Source organism: Globicephala melas, chromosome 16 (genome assembly GCF_963455315.2).
Source record: "Globicephala melas chromosome 16, mGloMel1.2, whole genome shotgun sequence".
Classification (NCBI taxonomy): Eukaryota; Metazoa; Chordata; class Mammalia; order Artiodactyla; family Delphinidae; genus Globicephala; species Globicephala melas.
Genome location: NC_083329.1, coordinates 81,137,582 through 81,153,504, shown reverse-complemented (window position 1 = coordinate 81,153,504; position 15,923 = coordinate 81,137,582). Strand labels below are relative to the sequence as shown.

At 42.8% G+C, this 15,923-nt stretch overlaps 1 protein-coding gene across 1 annotated transcript in view; it reads right to left on the bottom strand.

The window, feature by feature from the left end:
* Nucleotides 1–5,808: 5,808 nt before the first annotated feature.
* Nucleotides 5,809–15,923, bottom strand: part of EGLN1 (egl-9 family hypoxia inducible factor 1) — a 56,964-nt gene continuing 46,849 nt past the window's right edge. The window contains exons 3-5 of the mRNA XM_030839555.3: nt 12,054–12,190; nt 9,383–9,450; nt 5,809–8,358 (exon numbers count right to left, since the gene is read on the bottom strand). Coding sequence (XP_030695415.1) covers nt 8,294–8,358; nt 9,383–9,450; nt 12,054–12,190 — 270 coding nt within the window. The 3' untranslated portion in view covers nt 5,809–8,293. The remainder of the gene's footprint in view (nt 8,359–9,382; nt 9,451–12,053; nt 12,191–15,923) is intronic.

The following is a 15,923-nucleotide window of genomic DNA, read 5'->3' as shown; positions in this document are numbered from 1 at the left end:
ACCTTTAAATGTTGTTGCCCTTCATGTTGGAGAGATGGGGTGGGAGAAGGGGAGCAGACTTGACTTCTGTAAAAATTCGGTGTTTTTTAAAGTCAAGGTTATACAATATCTAGCAAAGCAACTTTAGACTTAGAAAGTATAGTAGACTTTCACAGTAGACTGTACATGCGTGTGCTAACTGGAAATTCTAAGGTGGGTGGGGATGGGGCAGATCTCGCAGAGTATCCCGTCGTCCTAAAGCGCTGAGCTTGTGGGGTTCCCCCCCCCAAAGCTTAGAGGAGTTTTAAGTAAATTAGAATGTCAAAGTGAAAGAGGCGCTGCATCTCCCTGCAGATTAGTACCCAGCTGGGATCCCGTGCCTGGGGCACACGCGGTATCTCCTCTCACTGGGCTGCTTGGTGAAAAAGCGGAAGTCTTTGCAGTTAGTCCTTATTGAGGGGCAGCGGGTTCCCGTTGTTCTTTGTCTCAATTTTTTGTCCTTGAGGCTACTGGTGCCTTAGCAGTTTGTTGTGTGTGTTGTTGACTAAGTAGCGTATCCACCAAATGAAGTGAAACTCTATTGGACAATTATCATTACAGATTAAGTTGCCTGGGGAGTTGAAATGAACAGAAGAGGATGCAATGAGGAGATCAGCTCTGGTTTTCCTTTATTTTTCTAACATTCCACCAGAATGTTAGAAGTTATGTAATTCCATACACATCATCACACACCTTTTGATATGAAAAGTGAAAGACTTGATCTTCTTAAGTGACTCAGGAATCTCACTATTAAAATTTACACCGTTGTAGACTGTAATACAGAAACAAGCCGCTGTTTGCTTTCTTCAGTTCTGGTGCTAATAAACCTACCAAAAGATTTATACCCTCTGGCTTCACTGAACACCAGATGGCGCTCTTAGTAAATTAAATTTCTCTGAAAAACCGAAGGCAAAAGCAAAGCCAAAAGGATATAAGGGAGAAACTTCAACGGGCATAGTAACTGCTAATTTTGACCCATAAAGGGAAACGGTAGGTTAGGATCTCAAGTCCTGAGAGAGGAGGGGACACAGCATGGCCAAGAGTGTGTGCTTGTTCAGACAAACGAGGACTGATGTACAGGGCACCGTAATCTCCCCAGACTTGTTTTCATTTCACCTTCCACTCTGAACACTTAACACATGGCAAAACATGGTACTCCCCAACAGAATGTCTTCCAGACGCGGTGGGACCTATACTTTCTACTGCTTTCAAAATCACAGCACTCTTCCTTTGAATGTCTGGTACTTCTTCTTTTGTTGTGTATCATCTAGGTTAGTCTGAAAGCTTCCTAGGACTTAATGTCCTTTGCCCCTGTGTCAGAGGTCTAGAAGAAAGAAGAGGGGCCTGTTAAATTCTTGGCGTTTCTCAACTTCCATCGTTACCTGCTTTTGCAAAAACATCTTAATGTAACACTGACTCGTTCCCATACTTCCCTGAAGAATCAAAGTTTGTATTTTCAAGATAGGATATTCTTAAGACCCAAATCATTCCAGGTTATAAGCATGCTTTGCAAACTAAATACATGAAAATCTGCATCTACATGAAAGAAAACTGGATTTTTTTAACAAAAGATTCCTCACAGGGTTCCTTTATGTATTTGTATACATTTAAAATAATTCCCTAGGGAAGGTAAGATGCACCCAGACACCTGTTCAGTTGCATTCTTACCATCAGATACTCAAATAGCCACCTCCATAGGATCCCCGAGGGGAGGATGGAGTCTAGCTTCTTGGCATGTCTGTGAGAGCCACCGTGGTTATTTGTAGACTGTTCATTCTCATTGGTATAGCAGGCGTGTATGTGTCCATCCGGCTTTCCAACTCTTTGTGCCTATTTTATTTTGTACTTTGGGCTGCTTTCCTACTTTTTTTTTTTTTTAAATGACCATTATATATTCAGTTGAATCTATTCTTCCTGGGGTACCTCACAATTTAATCTTTTTAATTTTGTCATTTTCAATTTCTCTACTGAGTTACATCAGCTCTTGTTTCACAGCTTCCTGAGGAGTCTTTTGGACCATTTTTGTTCTGAGGTTTTGAATTTCGAATTTCAGGTGTTAGTTTTTATTTCCTGCCAAGTTCTGTTGGAGGATATTTAATGCACACCGAATATTGTTGCAGTTTTCTGCCTTATGGTTGAGGGGAGAATTTTCAGCAGCTATACTTCTCGTTTTTTTTCTTCTTATAGATAGTAGTGTTTGTAGATATTTTCTTCCGTTTTCGGCTCATTTTCAAAGGTATTCTTTGCCTTGACTTGCAGAAATGGTTGGTTCGATGTAGGCAAGGATGAGGGGTTTCTGATTCAAGAGTGTTTTCTTCTGCTGGAACAGTGAAATACGGTATTTCTCAAGAGATGACACTTTTCTTTGTGAGGTGTGTTGGGGCTTGGAGTCTCACCTGATTCTGTAATTTTACTTTTCTAAGACCCTTACTTCCTCCTTTCATTTTATCATCAAGCCTCCAGGAGACATCTCCCCCTGTCCCAGACACGGTACCTTCCTCACACAGCCCCCTTCAATCTCATTCAGACTTCCTCTTGATGATCCCGTGGGCAGCGCTGTGATGCACTGGTGTGAGGCGTCAGTATCCCCATCACTCGTGCTCGGGCCCTGTGTACTGCCACAGCTAGGCCCCCTGCCCTTGTCCCTTTACCATATAGTTTCCACCTGACTCTGCCTTCATAGGGATTCTGATGCCGGCTCTAGCTTCCCATAAGATGAACTTTTTTCTGTGTCTCACAGTTATGCTGCAGGTACAGGTTATAGGTGACTTTGTTGGGAAGACAGTGAAAGAAATTCAGATTCAGGCAGCAACTACTATTCCTTGGAAAACCAGAAGCTCAGGTACTCCCCCCTTAAATATGAACACACAAGCAAGAACTATCAGACCTGGGAGGAAAGCTTCTAACCTGACAGACAAAAATGAAATCAAACAGAAAACAACGTTCAATACTGTGTCTATTCAACAGAATAGGTTTTTCTATATTTTAAAAATTTAGAGAACATAAAAGAGAGCTCTTGAAAATTAAAAACGTGAGAGCAGACGTGAAACCCTTGCGGGCAGAACTGAAAAAGACACGTCTCCTCGGTAAAGGACAAAGACGCAGAGGAAGCAGACGACAGCAGCTGGCTCAAACCTGAGGTGCACTGTCTGAATGACACGGGTTCAGAAAGAGCAGAGAGGGTGGAGGGGAGAAACAATTTAAGAAAATGTCCCCGAATGTACGGCACGAATTTACAGCTTGCATACCTAGCGTATTGGCGGAGAACGGGTGACTGTAAAACGGTGGAGCCCTGGGGACAAAGAATTATTCCGTGAGCTTCCACAGAGGAAAAGCAGATGACATGTAAAGAATTAGAGACAGGAACGGCTTCAGATTTCTCAGCATCCACACTGCGACTTAGAACCTGGACAGTGCCTTCAGAAGTCTGAAGGGTAATTATCTCCAAGCTAGATTTCTAAACTCAGGCAAGTTACCAATTAAATGTGAGGGTCAAAAAAAAAAAAAAAAGACATTGGTCTCAGGAAACTGAGCTCTCACATACTCTCTCACAGAACGCGTCGAAGGCCAGGCCCACCAGATTGAGAAAGTAAACCAAGACGGAGGAAGACATGGGACCCAGGAAATGGGAGACCCAACGGAGAGTGGTGATAGATCTCCAGAACAATGTGGAAGGAGGTCTAGGGAAGGCAGCTGTGCGCCAGGCACAAAGGGCAACCACTCCAGGTTCCTGCAGGTTAGACGCCACAGGGGAAAACAAAAGATCAAGCAAGACATAAAGAAAAAAGTAAACTGGGAAAGTCATCATGGTTTATTCTGCGTCTCACCTTTGAATTAGCACAAATAGCCTTCCCCCCCCCCCCCCGCCCCGGCTGCGCCGCGCGGCATGCAGGATCCTAGTTCCCCAACCAGGCATCGAACCCGTGCCCCCTGCAGTGGAAGCGCAGAGTCCTAACCACTGGATCACCAGGGAAGGACCGCCAGGGAAGTCCCAGGTAGTCTAACATTAATGTGACCTAAGTTACAATGTAATTATGTAAGGACATCAGGGAGGTATCGCAGCGGCAGTGGAGGAGGGCTGGAGAGACACCTGTATTCTTACCTTCCACGTGGGGAAGTTAGGAGATAAATGTCGGACAATGAAGAATCAAGAATGTAGCGACGAGGGCTTCCCTGGTGGCACAGTGGTTGAGAGTCCGCCTGCTCATGCAGGGGACACGGGTTCGTGCCAAGGTCCGTGAAGATCCCACATGCCGCGGAGCGGCTGGGCCCGTGAGCCACGGCCACTGAGCCTGCGCGTCCGGAGCCTGTTGCTCCGCAACGGGAGAGGCCACAACAGTGAGAGGCCCGCGTGACGCAACTGTATTAAGAACCGGGCACACACCCAAAGAATCACTTAGAAGAGGTGAAATCTTTTCTCAGGGGAAGGACACAAGGGGCTGTTTTCCTTAACAACCCCTACAAAACAAGCTGACTTAGCTACGTGTGCATTTATACCTTTGACTTAGAAAACTGTAAAGGCATTTTATAGAAAAGCATAGAAATATAACAATTTTGGCAGAAAAAGGCCTAATCTCAATGAAAGGGAGGTCTCATCCAGTAACTCCCTATCCAGTAATCTCTACAACACCTGTTCAGAGCGCAGAAATTATCCATTCGATACGAAGAGCTTTAGCCGCCTGCAGCTGCGTAGGCTCTCCCTGTCTTATGAACTGGTTTATATTTAAGTGTTTTCTACTTGTAAAGCTCTTCCCGGCTCATGAGGCCACGCCCTTTATACATATCATTGGTCCAATGGTCCGTCCTTGAGCACTGCCACGGTTCAGGTGAAATTTACTTGCTGGTCAACATCATGAGAAGACTCTGCCTTAAAATCAACGGCAGAATCTGGAGAACGCATTCCTGGCATTAAGATGTCTAAAAACCTATTCCTGAAGCAGTGGAGACTGGGTACTTCTGAAAGTCCATGTGCATTATATGATCAAATATATGGTATAAATACGTGTAACTGCCACCCGCAGCTAGATACTCTCTCATCCTTGAACCCTGTGTGTCTCGGCAACAACGTGTGTTTCATTTAGGTCGCGCACGACTCTTAAGGTTGGAGCTACTGTGCTTGTTTCAGATGAAAAGGGCTCCGAAGGTCACGCAACTAAGTGGCTGAGCCAGAACTAAACAGATCGGTCAATCCTGCTGTGCTCTTTTACCACACTACCAAATTTAACGAAGTCTTCATCCCTAGCTCATCTGCCCTCTCCTTTAACCCACGCAGCTATGTTTCAGCACAACTGTCCAAATGCCCCAGGATAGGTTGGGATATAACAAAAACACCATACCGAAAAATATTTTAAATAAGAGATAAATGAACTTGTATATTGACCTCATGTTGTGAGAGCTCTTCAGTTTCTTACATACACACATAGGACACCTGTGACGGCCAGCGATAGAACCTAGTGGCCCTTCCTTTTTGCAGCAGAGGGGCGACACAGATATGCTCGACAGCATAAAAATCCTAGTAAAAGGGCAAGAATCCAAATGTTGAGAATCCAGCCAGAGGTCATGGAGCCCGTGGACCCAGTTCAGCTACTCCCAGGATGTTGGTGAAATTGTCAGACTCCCATGTTTACTGTTCTCTCTTCCCCGTTATCATTTATAAAAAGCAATACCAAACCCTCTGGACTGAACCAGAGATGTGTGATAGAAAAGCACATTATCTGACGGAAGGGCCCATTAAGAAAGTCAGTGTATGATAAAGGATTAAAAAAAAAACAAGACAGGCGGAAAGAAGCATAATTTTTTCAAGAACATTTATACATCTTTTTAATTAGATTAGCTTTACAAGCATCTGGAGAGCTTTTTCATAATGAAACGCCGCTTCTCAAATTACATGACTTTATAGTCTATCTGTAGATGAATCCTCAAATTCTTTGCCTGCTGTGGATAAAGGTCTGTGTTTTACGGCTGGTTAATATGGTGAATGAAAACAGCATTAGAAGCTTTATCTTTAACCAGGATTAAACACATATAGGCCACAAAAAGTTTTAAATTTTGTTTTATATAGAGTCCTGCTTGGTGACAAGTTAACGGTCCCACTAACATGAAATGAACAGATTTTAAATGGATATTAAAGGAATGGCTATCCCGATTTCTCAATCCTTTCACAACAATCTCCAAGAACTTACATAAACTTTTCCAAAAACAAAAAACAAAAAAACACAAAAAACCAAAACTTAAAACCTGTCTGGTGAGCAAAACCCACAGGTAGTAGAATCTGACACTTTGCACAACTGCAGAGAAACACATCTGAATGACACAGGGGCTCCCAGATTAAAAGGCTGTTGCTGTACACCTTCACAGACAAGCCTCCCATCCACATCATAAGATTTCTACTAGACCTAAAAATAACAGCGCTTTTTGAGTTGTGGCCTCAGGCAGCGCACTGCACCGCAGGCCGGGTGGCAAAGACAACTTGCGCTCGGGGAGTGTGGAGGGCAGGGGGCAGAGGCACTTACTGTCGAGACGCTCCGCTGTATTCTGTGGAACTAGGAGAGGAAGCGGAACGAAACTGCACGCGGGCGAGGAAAAACAACAGTCAACTGTAATTGTCTCCTGCAAGTTCTCCGGAAGTGAGATCACAATACTGAATATTCAATCCCACCCTAAGTCCACACTGTCAGTTCACTAAACAATTTTTTTTTCATGTTTTACATGAACAATAGCAATCTTTTAATAAAAATTACTGAGCTTTCCATAGAAAAGGTCTCTAATTGAGTACAAACTATACAGATGCTAAAACTGTCATAGGTTGAAATATACAGAAATATTTCTGTACACTCACATTATTTTGGCAAAGAAGATTAAGGATAGAGATAGAAAACTGAAGTGGGCAAAGGTCTTACACCCATAATTCACGCAAAATACAGATACCACCCTTAGGGCTTTGCTGAAGAGCCTAGGAAACTGAAGTCTAAGACACCCATCCTAATTCAGGTGTTAAATAACAGAAGTCTGGGAGGCCTTGTGTGATTTTGTAGTATTCCCTCTTTTTTTCCTGAAAAGTGAAAAAGCAAACTCATGAAACATAAAAGTATCTGTTTTTCTGCTTTGTGTTTCGTGTTTGTAAGCTAAACATCCATCTTTCGGTACTGACGAAGAGCGTCATGTCTGGGGAGTGTGTCAGCAGGGGTCTGAGGCGTCACTAACGTTAAGTCTCTACCAACACCGTTCAGTCTGAATGTGCACAGCCTCCCCTTGACGCTACCCAACAGGAACGAGGTGCTGATCTGCTGACCAGATGGGCACAGGAGTAGGAAGAAAACGTTAACAGCAAAACTGAAAGTACAATCAACTTGACGGGAAGCAAAAGGAAAAGTCTTAGGAAAGGGGACAGTATCTTCTACATCTATAGGATATATATACCTGAAAGCATAAGAAAGCCCTTTATCTTGGGAACTTGATGCTGAGGATAACCTCAAGTTCATTTAGTGCCAGTCACTTTAGTTTTTTTAAATGTAACTTAAAAGATAAAACCTTTTTACTATGTATGTTTTCTTATAAAGCATGAACTAGAAGTTATTGGTAGTAAACGGTGATGGCTTTACTGTTATGTTTCACTACTAACAATGTCAGGAAAACAACAGCAGCAATTTCTAAGAGTCCAAATTAGTGTAAGACAGGACACAAAACAATCGGATTTTTCAGCTGGTGATTAAAGTGCTCCTTTTCTTATTTTAAGTAAAAAGAAAATTAAAGTAATCATTAGTCACTGGCAACAATCATTATAAGAGGCCTCTTAGGGCAAAATTTAATAGTACGAAGAGGTTTACAAAAATAGATTGATGCTATTTGGGGGAATAATACTGTAATTTTTTTCTCAATTCAGTTTTGATAAATTGTACCTGATCATATAAAAATTACTTCAAATTCAAACTTGACTATATAAAAAAGGGAGAGATGCAATGCAGTCAGCTAGACGACAGACCTGGCAAATATAAGAGTGAAAAAGTTCCACCTAGGGCACTTATCTCATGTCCAGATGTAAATACCACTTTCAGCTGATAACTTATATTCCTCCCATCACAGGTTTGGAGTCAATCATGCAGTACAAAGCCACACAGTCAAAATCTTCGTTTTGATGCAACACAAAAAAGTTGTTGGTTTCCTTAAATTGCCAACTGGTGGTCTATTTTCTTTGTCCCATTTATTCGTATTCACAAGTTAACAAACAGCGTCAATAATTACTGTAGATGAGTGGGGTATTGCTGGATCAAAGGCTCTATAAGACGTCTTTACTGATTGAATCAGAAGGTTTATTGAGTTCAACCCTCACACCTTTTTCACCTGCAAGGTAAAAAAAAATTCATTCATTCAGTAAGCACCAGAGTACTGCTTCCCACTAAGTTCCTAACAGTATGCACAGCGTTTCAGCTTTGCAAACACACATCATCTGAAAACGATCATGCTTGCACTTCCAAAAGTTACCCTCAGGACTGTATTACGAGGCATGCACAGACGCTGAACTAGTAAACCCTCAAAGGGAAAAATCATTCTCTACACAGAGATAATGATTTTTGTCTCCTTTTATTTGAAAAGCAAATCAAACTGCTGTAAGAGCACAGTGTGTTCAGCATCACTGAAAGCACACTACTAGGCTTCTGTCCCAAATAAACTTTAAAAATACACAGAAAATGCGTGAACATTCAATTTTTATAGTTTTATAAAAGGCTGATGTGGGATTATCAACGGGCTCATGAATATACAGCTAGTTAAATCAGTAATATGAATGAACTTGAGCAGGTTTGTGGAGATACAAGGTAGGGTTAAAGACAAGACAGGTCAGTGGTCCATCCGATGGAAACCTCAGACCCAACTGCTCCAGGAGATAACCCGTAACTGGGGGTGACCTATGGACGCCACTGGCAGACATGGACTCCACATGCCTGTCTGCTTTACTGATTTCAGCATGTCAATTCATCCCCTTTGTATTAATTTTCTTCATGTCCACATTTTACATGGCAGACCTGGAGTACTCTTCAGAGCACGTACATCTAACACGGAAAGGATATTATTACCTTTCCTCTGTGGGGAGAATGAGAGGAAGCCAGCCTGTGACTGAAAAGGATTACCACAGAAAAACTCAGCTTGGACTCAAACGATTTTCCCAGACTTCTTTGTCTCAAACTTTCCTCATCTTTGGGCAATTGTGACGGTTCAAGATAACAATGAAGATGACTTAAGAGCAGCCCTCTTCAATAGGGGAATTAAGAATCAGACGGAAACAAGGAGCCAGTCTTCTGGCTCACGGAAAGCCCTGCCTGGCTGCGGGGTCTCTTCCTTCCGGTGTACCCTGGCCCCAGATGTTTACCTGTTAGATATTTTACTTTAGCTCGTGCTCTCTCATCTGCATCAAAATACCAAACAGTTATTGCGTACCTAAAAGAAAATTCAGAATAGGGTAAGAATGATCACACTGGGGAAAACAAAGGGTATTCTGTTGCAAAGGTCTACTAAAACTTGTAACGCCAAAATAATGCCTAACTTGGGGTGACATCAGATGATAAGCGAGCGGAGCAACAACCCACTCACTTAACCAGTAGTCCCAGTGCTCAAGAGTATGGCAGAGAGCCAGGAGTAGCTAAAATTTATGTTGCAGAGTTGATGAGTTTTTATGACTTTCTTAACACCCACTTAACCTACTTGATTATCTGTTTTGCAAGCCCACAGCAGATCAGAAACAGACAGTAAGAAGGTAAGAGTGGCTGTTACAGAAAAAGCACGCTATCAATAGCACAAGTTCTAAAAGAAAAACAGAGAAGGACTCAAGGCCAGGGGCCCTGTAGAGCAAGGGAGGGCTAAGTCTCCACCACTTCTAAGGACACCACTACACACATACCGGCAAAGAATCGTGATGGGGGTTTACAATTTTACAAGCTGGAGTCATCAAGAAAGTTACATTATGCTAAGAATGTTTTAGGATTTTTATCAAAGCAATTATACTATGTTTTGTTTCATTTTTCTGAAAATTTCATCACTCACTTGGAATATCTCATTTCACAAATACTGAAGAAGCTCTGGTTTACTAAATACCACTTAGTTACAGCTTTTGGTACCAATAACGTAGGAAATGTGCACACACCACAGGCAGCGGAGCCCGCTGCACATGACCAGCGCCTGAGTAGAACGCAGCCATCGGTCAGAGTGTCCTGCGGCTTCTGGCCAGTGTTCACTGGGGGACAAAGCAACACTGACTGATCAAATGAAGAGCCAGCAAACGTGGCAGAACTAAATCCCGTAACACGTCGGAAGCAACGAGTCAAAGGCAGAGTAGAGTGGAGGCTGGGAGTCTGGGCAGCGGGGGAGGCCGAAGGCCCAGGCCACTCAGCTGCAAAGGGGCAGAGCTGAGCTTGAGGTCTGGCCTCCCGGCTTCCAGAGCTCCAGCCCCTCCCCTACCACGCAGCCTCTTCTGTCCTGTCAGGCGGCCGTGGCAACAGGGAAGGTGCACAAACACTTTGGCAGGTCTTCCGCACCTGCCCTACACTTTCAGTTACGTAGTCATCAGAGTTCTAACACCTGCCCCAAGGCCTTCCCAGAAGACAGCTGTAGAGCAGCAGGCGTGGCTCTGCTTCCCCTGCCTCTCCCTCCAGCCATCTGTTTAGAGGCCCCTCGTCCCCACGTCCCCCTCTGCTGGGACTTCCACAGCCGCCCCCGCTCCCGGCAGAGGCCGACGCTGCCCTAATCCCCACTCCCCACACTCCAGGCCCAGTGGTGACACTGGACCCATCGATTCCAATTCAACAGGCCTGTCTCCCTCCTCCAAAGCCCTGGAGCACTCCCTAATCGTCTGGCATCTATTTACCACCTATCGGTTCTGTCTTCATCTAGAAAGGCTACAACCACACCGTATCCGAGATTCCATAAAAAGCAATGTCTGTGAAGCGGTCTCTAGGGCAGAGACGGGCACCGGGGGCACGGGAGGCGAGGCGGGGATTCAGGACGGCGCGCCGTGTGGTGTGACGGGACCCCCGGCCTCCACCCAGGGATTCTTTTGGCCGCTAGCCACACCACTCAGCCGGCACTCACTACGATGAATTACGGCTGAGGCGACATGGCTCGGAGAGAAGCCAGAAGGAGGGACAGGTGACAAAGGCTTCAAAGCTTGAACCTCATCAACTGCTGGCCCGTCCCTAACATCATTATCAAGAGGCAGCTCTTCTCCCAGTGTGTCTAAGGGACCTAGGCAAATGCGTGCCAGTGATTCAGTACTGTAAGGTTCGAAGTTCCTTCTATAATGAAAAATAGGTATTAAAAAGTAGCACTTTTTTCCCCGAATATTCATTTTGATAACAATGTCTGTAACATCTTCCATTTTAATAAACATTTTAATTGGGTCATGGTAAATGGTAAAAGAAATGTTTTTAAGAATACATTAAACATAATAAGTTTAGAAAACTAAACTTTGTAGGAAGAGAGTGTAACGTAGAAAATAATGCAGAGGAGCGTGTAACAAGCCTCACAGATGCTTACTGTTGAAGCTGAAGGGTGAGTTTTCTAACATTAACTCCCAAATACCTCTTCTCCACTTGCCTTTGCTCTACTCTTCCTCTGTATTTCTACTCTCTGGTCATGTGTTTTTCTCTTCTGTATCATTTTTCTACGTCATCCCTCTGCCCCCCACCCCTGCCGGACCACCTTTAACGAAGTTGCCCTTTCCCTTCTCTATCTAATCTTTACTCCCTAAGTGAATACTCTCACCAGATCCGAGAATGGATCATAGTTAAGGGAAGACGGGAGCCCCATGCTCCCGTGACTGACCCCAGACACCGAGTGGCTGTGCAAAGAGACTCACAAGCATTTGGTACCAACTGTGAATCAATCTCATAGAATTATTCAAATTAAACAGTTACGACCGAGGCCCTCTGATAAAGGCAGGTGAAGAGCAGGAAAGTACGCATTAGAAAATGTCCATGTTCCCCCCAGCCACCCCCTCCTACCCTACATGCTCTTGACCACTTCTTCCTGAAGGGGAGGAGTACTACCTTGTAGCGTATGCTGGCTGCACTTCATGAGGGTTGCGACGGTCGGACCAGAAAAACAGCAGTCTATCAAACCTGGGTTCAATGTCGGCAAACTGGGCCTTGCCTTCCGGGAAAATTCGAAGTATACCTCCACTTACCTAGGAAAAGGGCCAAATATGTAAGCGTGAGTGACCCAAGAATGCTACAAAATTAAATTTAGGGGGGAAAAGACCAATTCAGGATATCCGAAGTCTTAAATCAATTATTCACAAACATATCTCGGTTAACGAGGTGGGAAGGTGAGCTGAGATTTCAAGTACATGCACCAATCAATACAAGGAAACATTCGTTCCTTCTTTTAGAGAATTTTGTAAATACTTGATGAGACAGATGTATATGATCTGAACTCAAAAGTCTTAAAATGACACTTGAAAGCCTAGAAGAGTAGTAAGCATTTCTTATTTATGTATGGTGATGATCTGCTTAACCTACTCTTAAAAATGTATTCGTATCTAGTCATGTTGACTAAATTACTACAAATGGTTAAGTATGTCAAAGAACTAGTTCTTTGCCCTTGCCAAATCTAATGCCTCTTATTTAAGGAACTCACTAAATCAGTAGAAAGTGTCATTTATCATCAGCGCTGCAGTCATTATTAGAAACTGTAGCTCTCCCTCCCCAGACTGGGCCTGACACAGGGATGACTCCCCGCCTATACAACTGGACTCCCCTCACAAAGGATCATTACTATTTACCCCAGCAAATACCCTTCTCTGTTTGGACCAGATGGACTTACCTATTCATTCCAATACTGACTGGATGTCTATTGTTCTGGGCCCTGTTCTGGGCCCTGGGAGCAGAGTAGGAAATAATTCAGACAGATGTGGTCCTTGTGGTAATTATAATCTGGGTGGGGGGGGAGTAAAGCGAGGTAAACCCGACCCAAGTGAGTAGCTCTTCACCCTTGGAAAACTCAACTCCTAACAGGTAGACTCTTCAACTGAAAGGCACATTGATACTTGATCAAGACACCATGGAGGCGGAGCCTATTCCTCGGTTCCACTACAGCCAGAGAAGCTCACTGTCAAGTAAGGTAGATTCAGGCTACCCGGTTCCCTTGCCTTCCTTCCTCAGGTTCCAGCGTTGTTCCGAGCGACTGCCAAAGCACTCGTGCAGACATCTTTTAAAGGAGCTCTAGACTGTGACCGAGAACATGCCTCTTTTCTCTCCCCCTGCCCTCCGCCCTTTCACTGGAGTCGCCGGGAATAGCACAGGCCATCTGCTGAAAATGTTCAGAAACACGTAGTTGAAGCTACCAGTCTTCCTCTGGGAAACGTTCCCTGATCCCTGAATTAGGCGGGCTCCCACGTGTTCCCACAGCAATCTGTCCTGCACTTGGCAGCGCCAACTGTAATCGTCCGTCTACTGATCTGTACCCTCCACTCCAGCCCAAGCTCTAGGAGGGATAGTTCTATTTCTGCTGTTTCCAGCACCCAGAATAACTTCTGCCACAGTGTACATATTCAGTGCAATCTTGCAGTGAAAGTTTTCAGTTTTACATATAAAAATACTGAAGATTTTTTTCTGCTTATATGCTAATTTAAAAACAACGTATTAATGACCTTGGACAGGTCATATAAAAATTAAAAGATCAGCCTAGAAAGAACCTAGATTCTAACAAAATGTAAAATTTAAGAGTTGATCAAACATATTCATAGTTTTCTAGATATTCACAAAATCGGGAAAAAAATTTTAATTCTAACCAAATTTATAGCAATTTGTTTTGTGCGTTGGGCTCAAGGTGAATTACCAATTTTATGTCTCTATTTCAAACTTTAAAAGCTATAACAAAAAACCATGTTTGTTGACATAATGCCTCAAAATATACTTAGCAGTAAAACTTACCTCTACTTTGAACTTGGAGTAGGACAGAGGAAATTCTTTTTTTTTTCCCAGAAAAGTAACATTTTTTACTTTTAACTACTTGTCACACTTCTATAATACTTTCTATTCTTGCATTTGTTTTGTTACTTGCTCTTTTTAATTCTAAACTTTATTCATTTTATTGAGGTATAGTTGATTTACAATATTGTGTTAGTTTTAGATGTACAGCAGAGTGATTCGGTTATACACATATGTGTGCATATCTATATTATTCTTTCTTAAAAATTCTTGTCGATTATAGTTTATTACAAGATATTGGATACGGTTCCCTGTGCTATATAGTAAATCCTTGTTTCCCGATTCTAGATATAGCAGTGTGCATCTGTTAATCCCATACTCCCAATTTATCCCTCACCACTTTCCCCTCTGGTAACCATAAGTTTGTTTTCTATGTCTGAGTCTGTTTCTATTTTGTAAATAAGTTCATTTGTAATATTTTTCAGATTCTACATATAAGTGATATCATATTTGTCTTTCTCTGTCTGACTTACTTCACTTAGCATAATAATCTCTAAGTCCATCCATGTTGCTGCAAATGGCATTATTTTGTTCTTTTTTGTACCTGAGTAGTATTCCATTGTATATATGTACTGCATCTTCTTTATCCATTCCTCTGTCGACAGACCCTTAGGTTGCTTCCATGCCTTGGCTATTGTAAGTAGTGCCGCTATGAACACTGGGGTGCATGTATCTTTTTGACTTAGAGCTTTTGTCTTTTCCAGAACATGCCCAGGAGTGGGATTGCTGGATCATATGGTAACTCTTTTTAATTTTTTAAGGAACCTGCATACTGTTCTCCATAGTGGCTGCACCAATTTACGTTCCCACCAACAGTGCAAGAGGGTTCCCTTTTCTCCACACCCTCTCCAGCATTTATTATTTGTAGACTTTTTGATGATGGCCATTCTGACCGTTCTGTGAGGTGTTACCTCATTGTACTTTTGATTTGCATTTCTCTGATAATTAGTAATGTTGAGCATCTTTTCCTGTGTCTGTTGGCCATCTGCATGTCTTCTTTGGAGAAATGTCTACTTAGTTCTTCTGCCATTTTCTGATTGGGTGGGTTGTTTGTTTTGTTATTGAATTGTATGAGCTATTTGTATATTCTGGAAATTAAGCTTTTGTCGGTCGCACTGTTTGCAAATATTTTCTCCCAGCGCATAGGCTGTCTTTTCTTTTTGTTTATGGTTTCCCTTGCTGTGCAAAAGCTTATAAGTTTGATTAGGTTCCATTTGTTTATTTTTGCTTTTGTTTCTATTGCCTTGGGAGACTGACCTAAGAAAAACATTGGTACGATTTATGTCAGAGGATGTTTTGCCTGTGTTCTCTTCTTGGAGTTTTATGCTGTCATGTCTTATATTTAAGCCTTTAAGCCATTTTGAGTCTATTTTTGTGCATGTGTGAAGGTGTGTTCTAACTTCACTGATTTACATGCGGCTGTCCAACTTTCCCAGCACCACGTGCTGAAGAGACCGTCTTTTCTCCACTGTATATTCTTGCCTGCTCTGTCAAAGATTAACTGACCGTAGGTGTGTGGGTTTGTTTCTGGGCTCTCTATTCTGTCTCACCAATCCATATGTCTGTTTCTGTGCCAACACCACACTCTTTTGAGTACTGTAGCTTTGGAGTATAGTCTGAAGTCTGGGAGGGCTGTGCCTCCAGCTTTGTTCTTTTTCCTCAGGATCACTTTGGCAATTCTGGTTTTTTTGTGATTCTATATGAATTTTAGGATGATCTGTTCTAGTTATGTGAAGAATGTCATGGCTAATCTGATGGGGATTTCATTAAATCTGTAGACTGCTTTGGGTTATATGGCCATATTTTAACTATATTAATTCTTCCAATCCAAAAGCATGGAATATCTTCCCTTTTCCTTGCATCACCTTTGATTTCCTTTATCAGTGTCTTATAGTTCTCAGCATATAAGTCCTTCACCTCCTTGGTTAG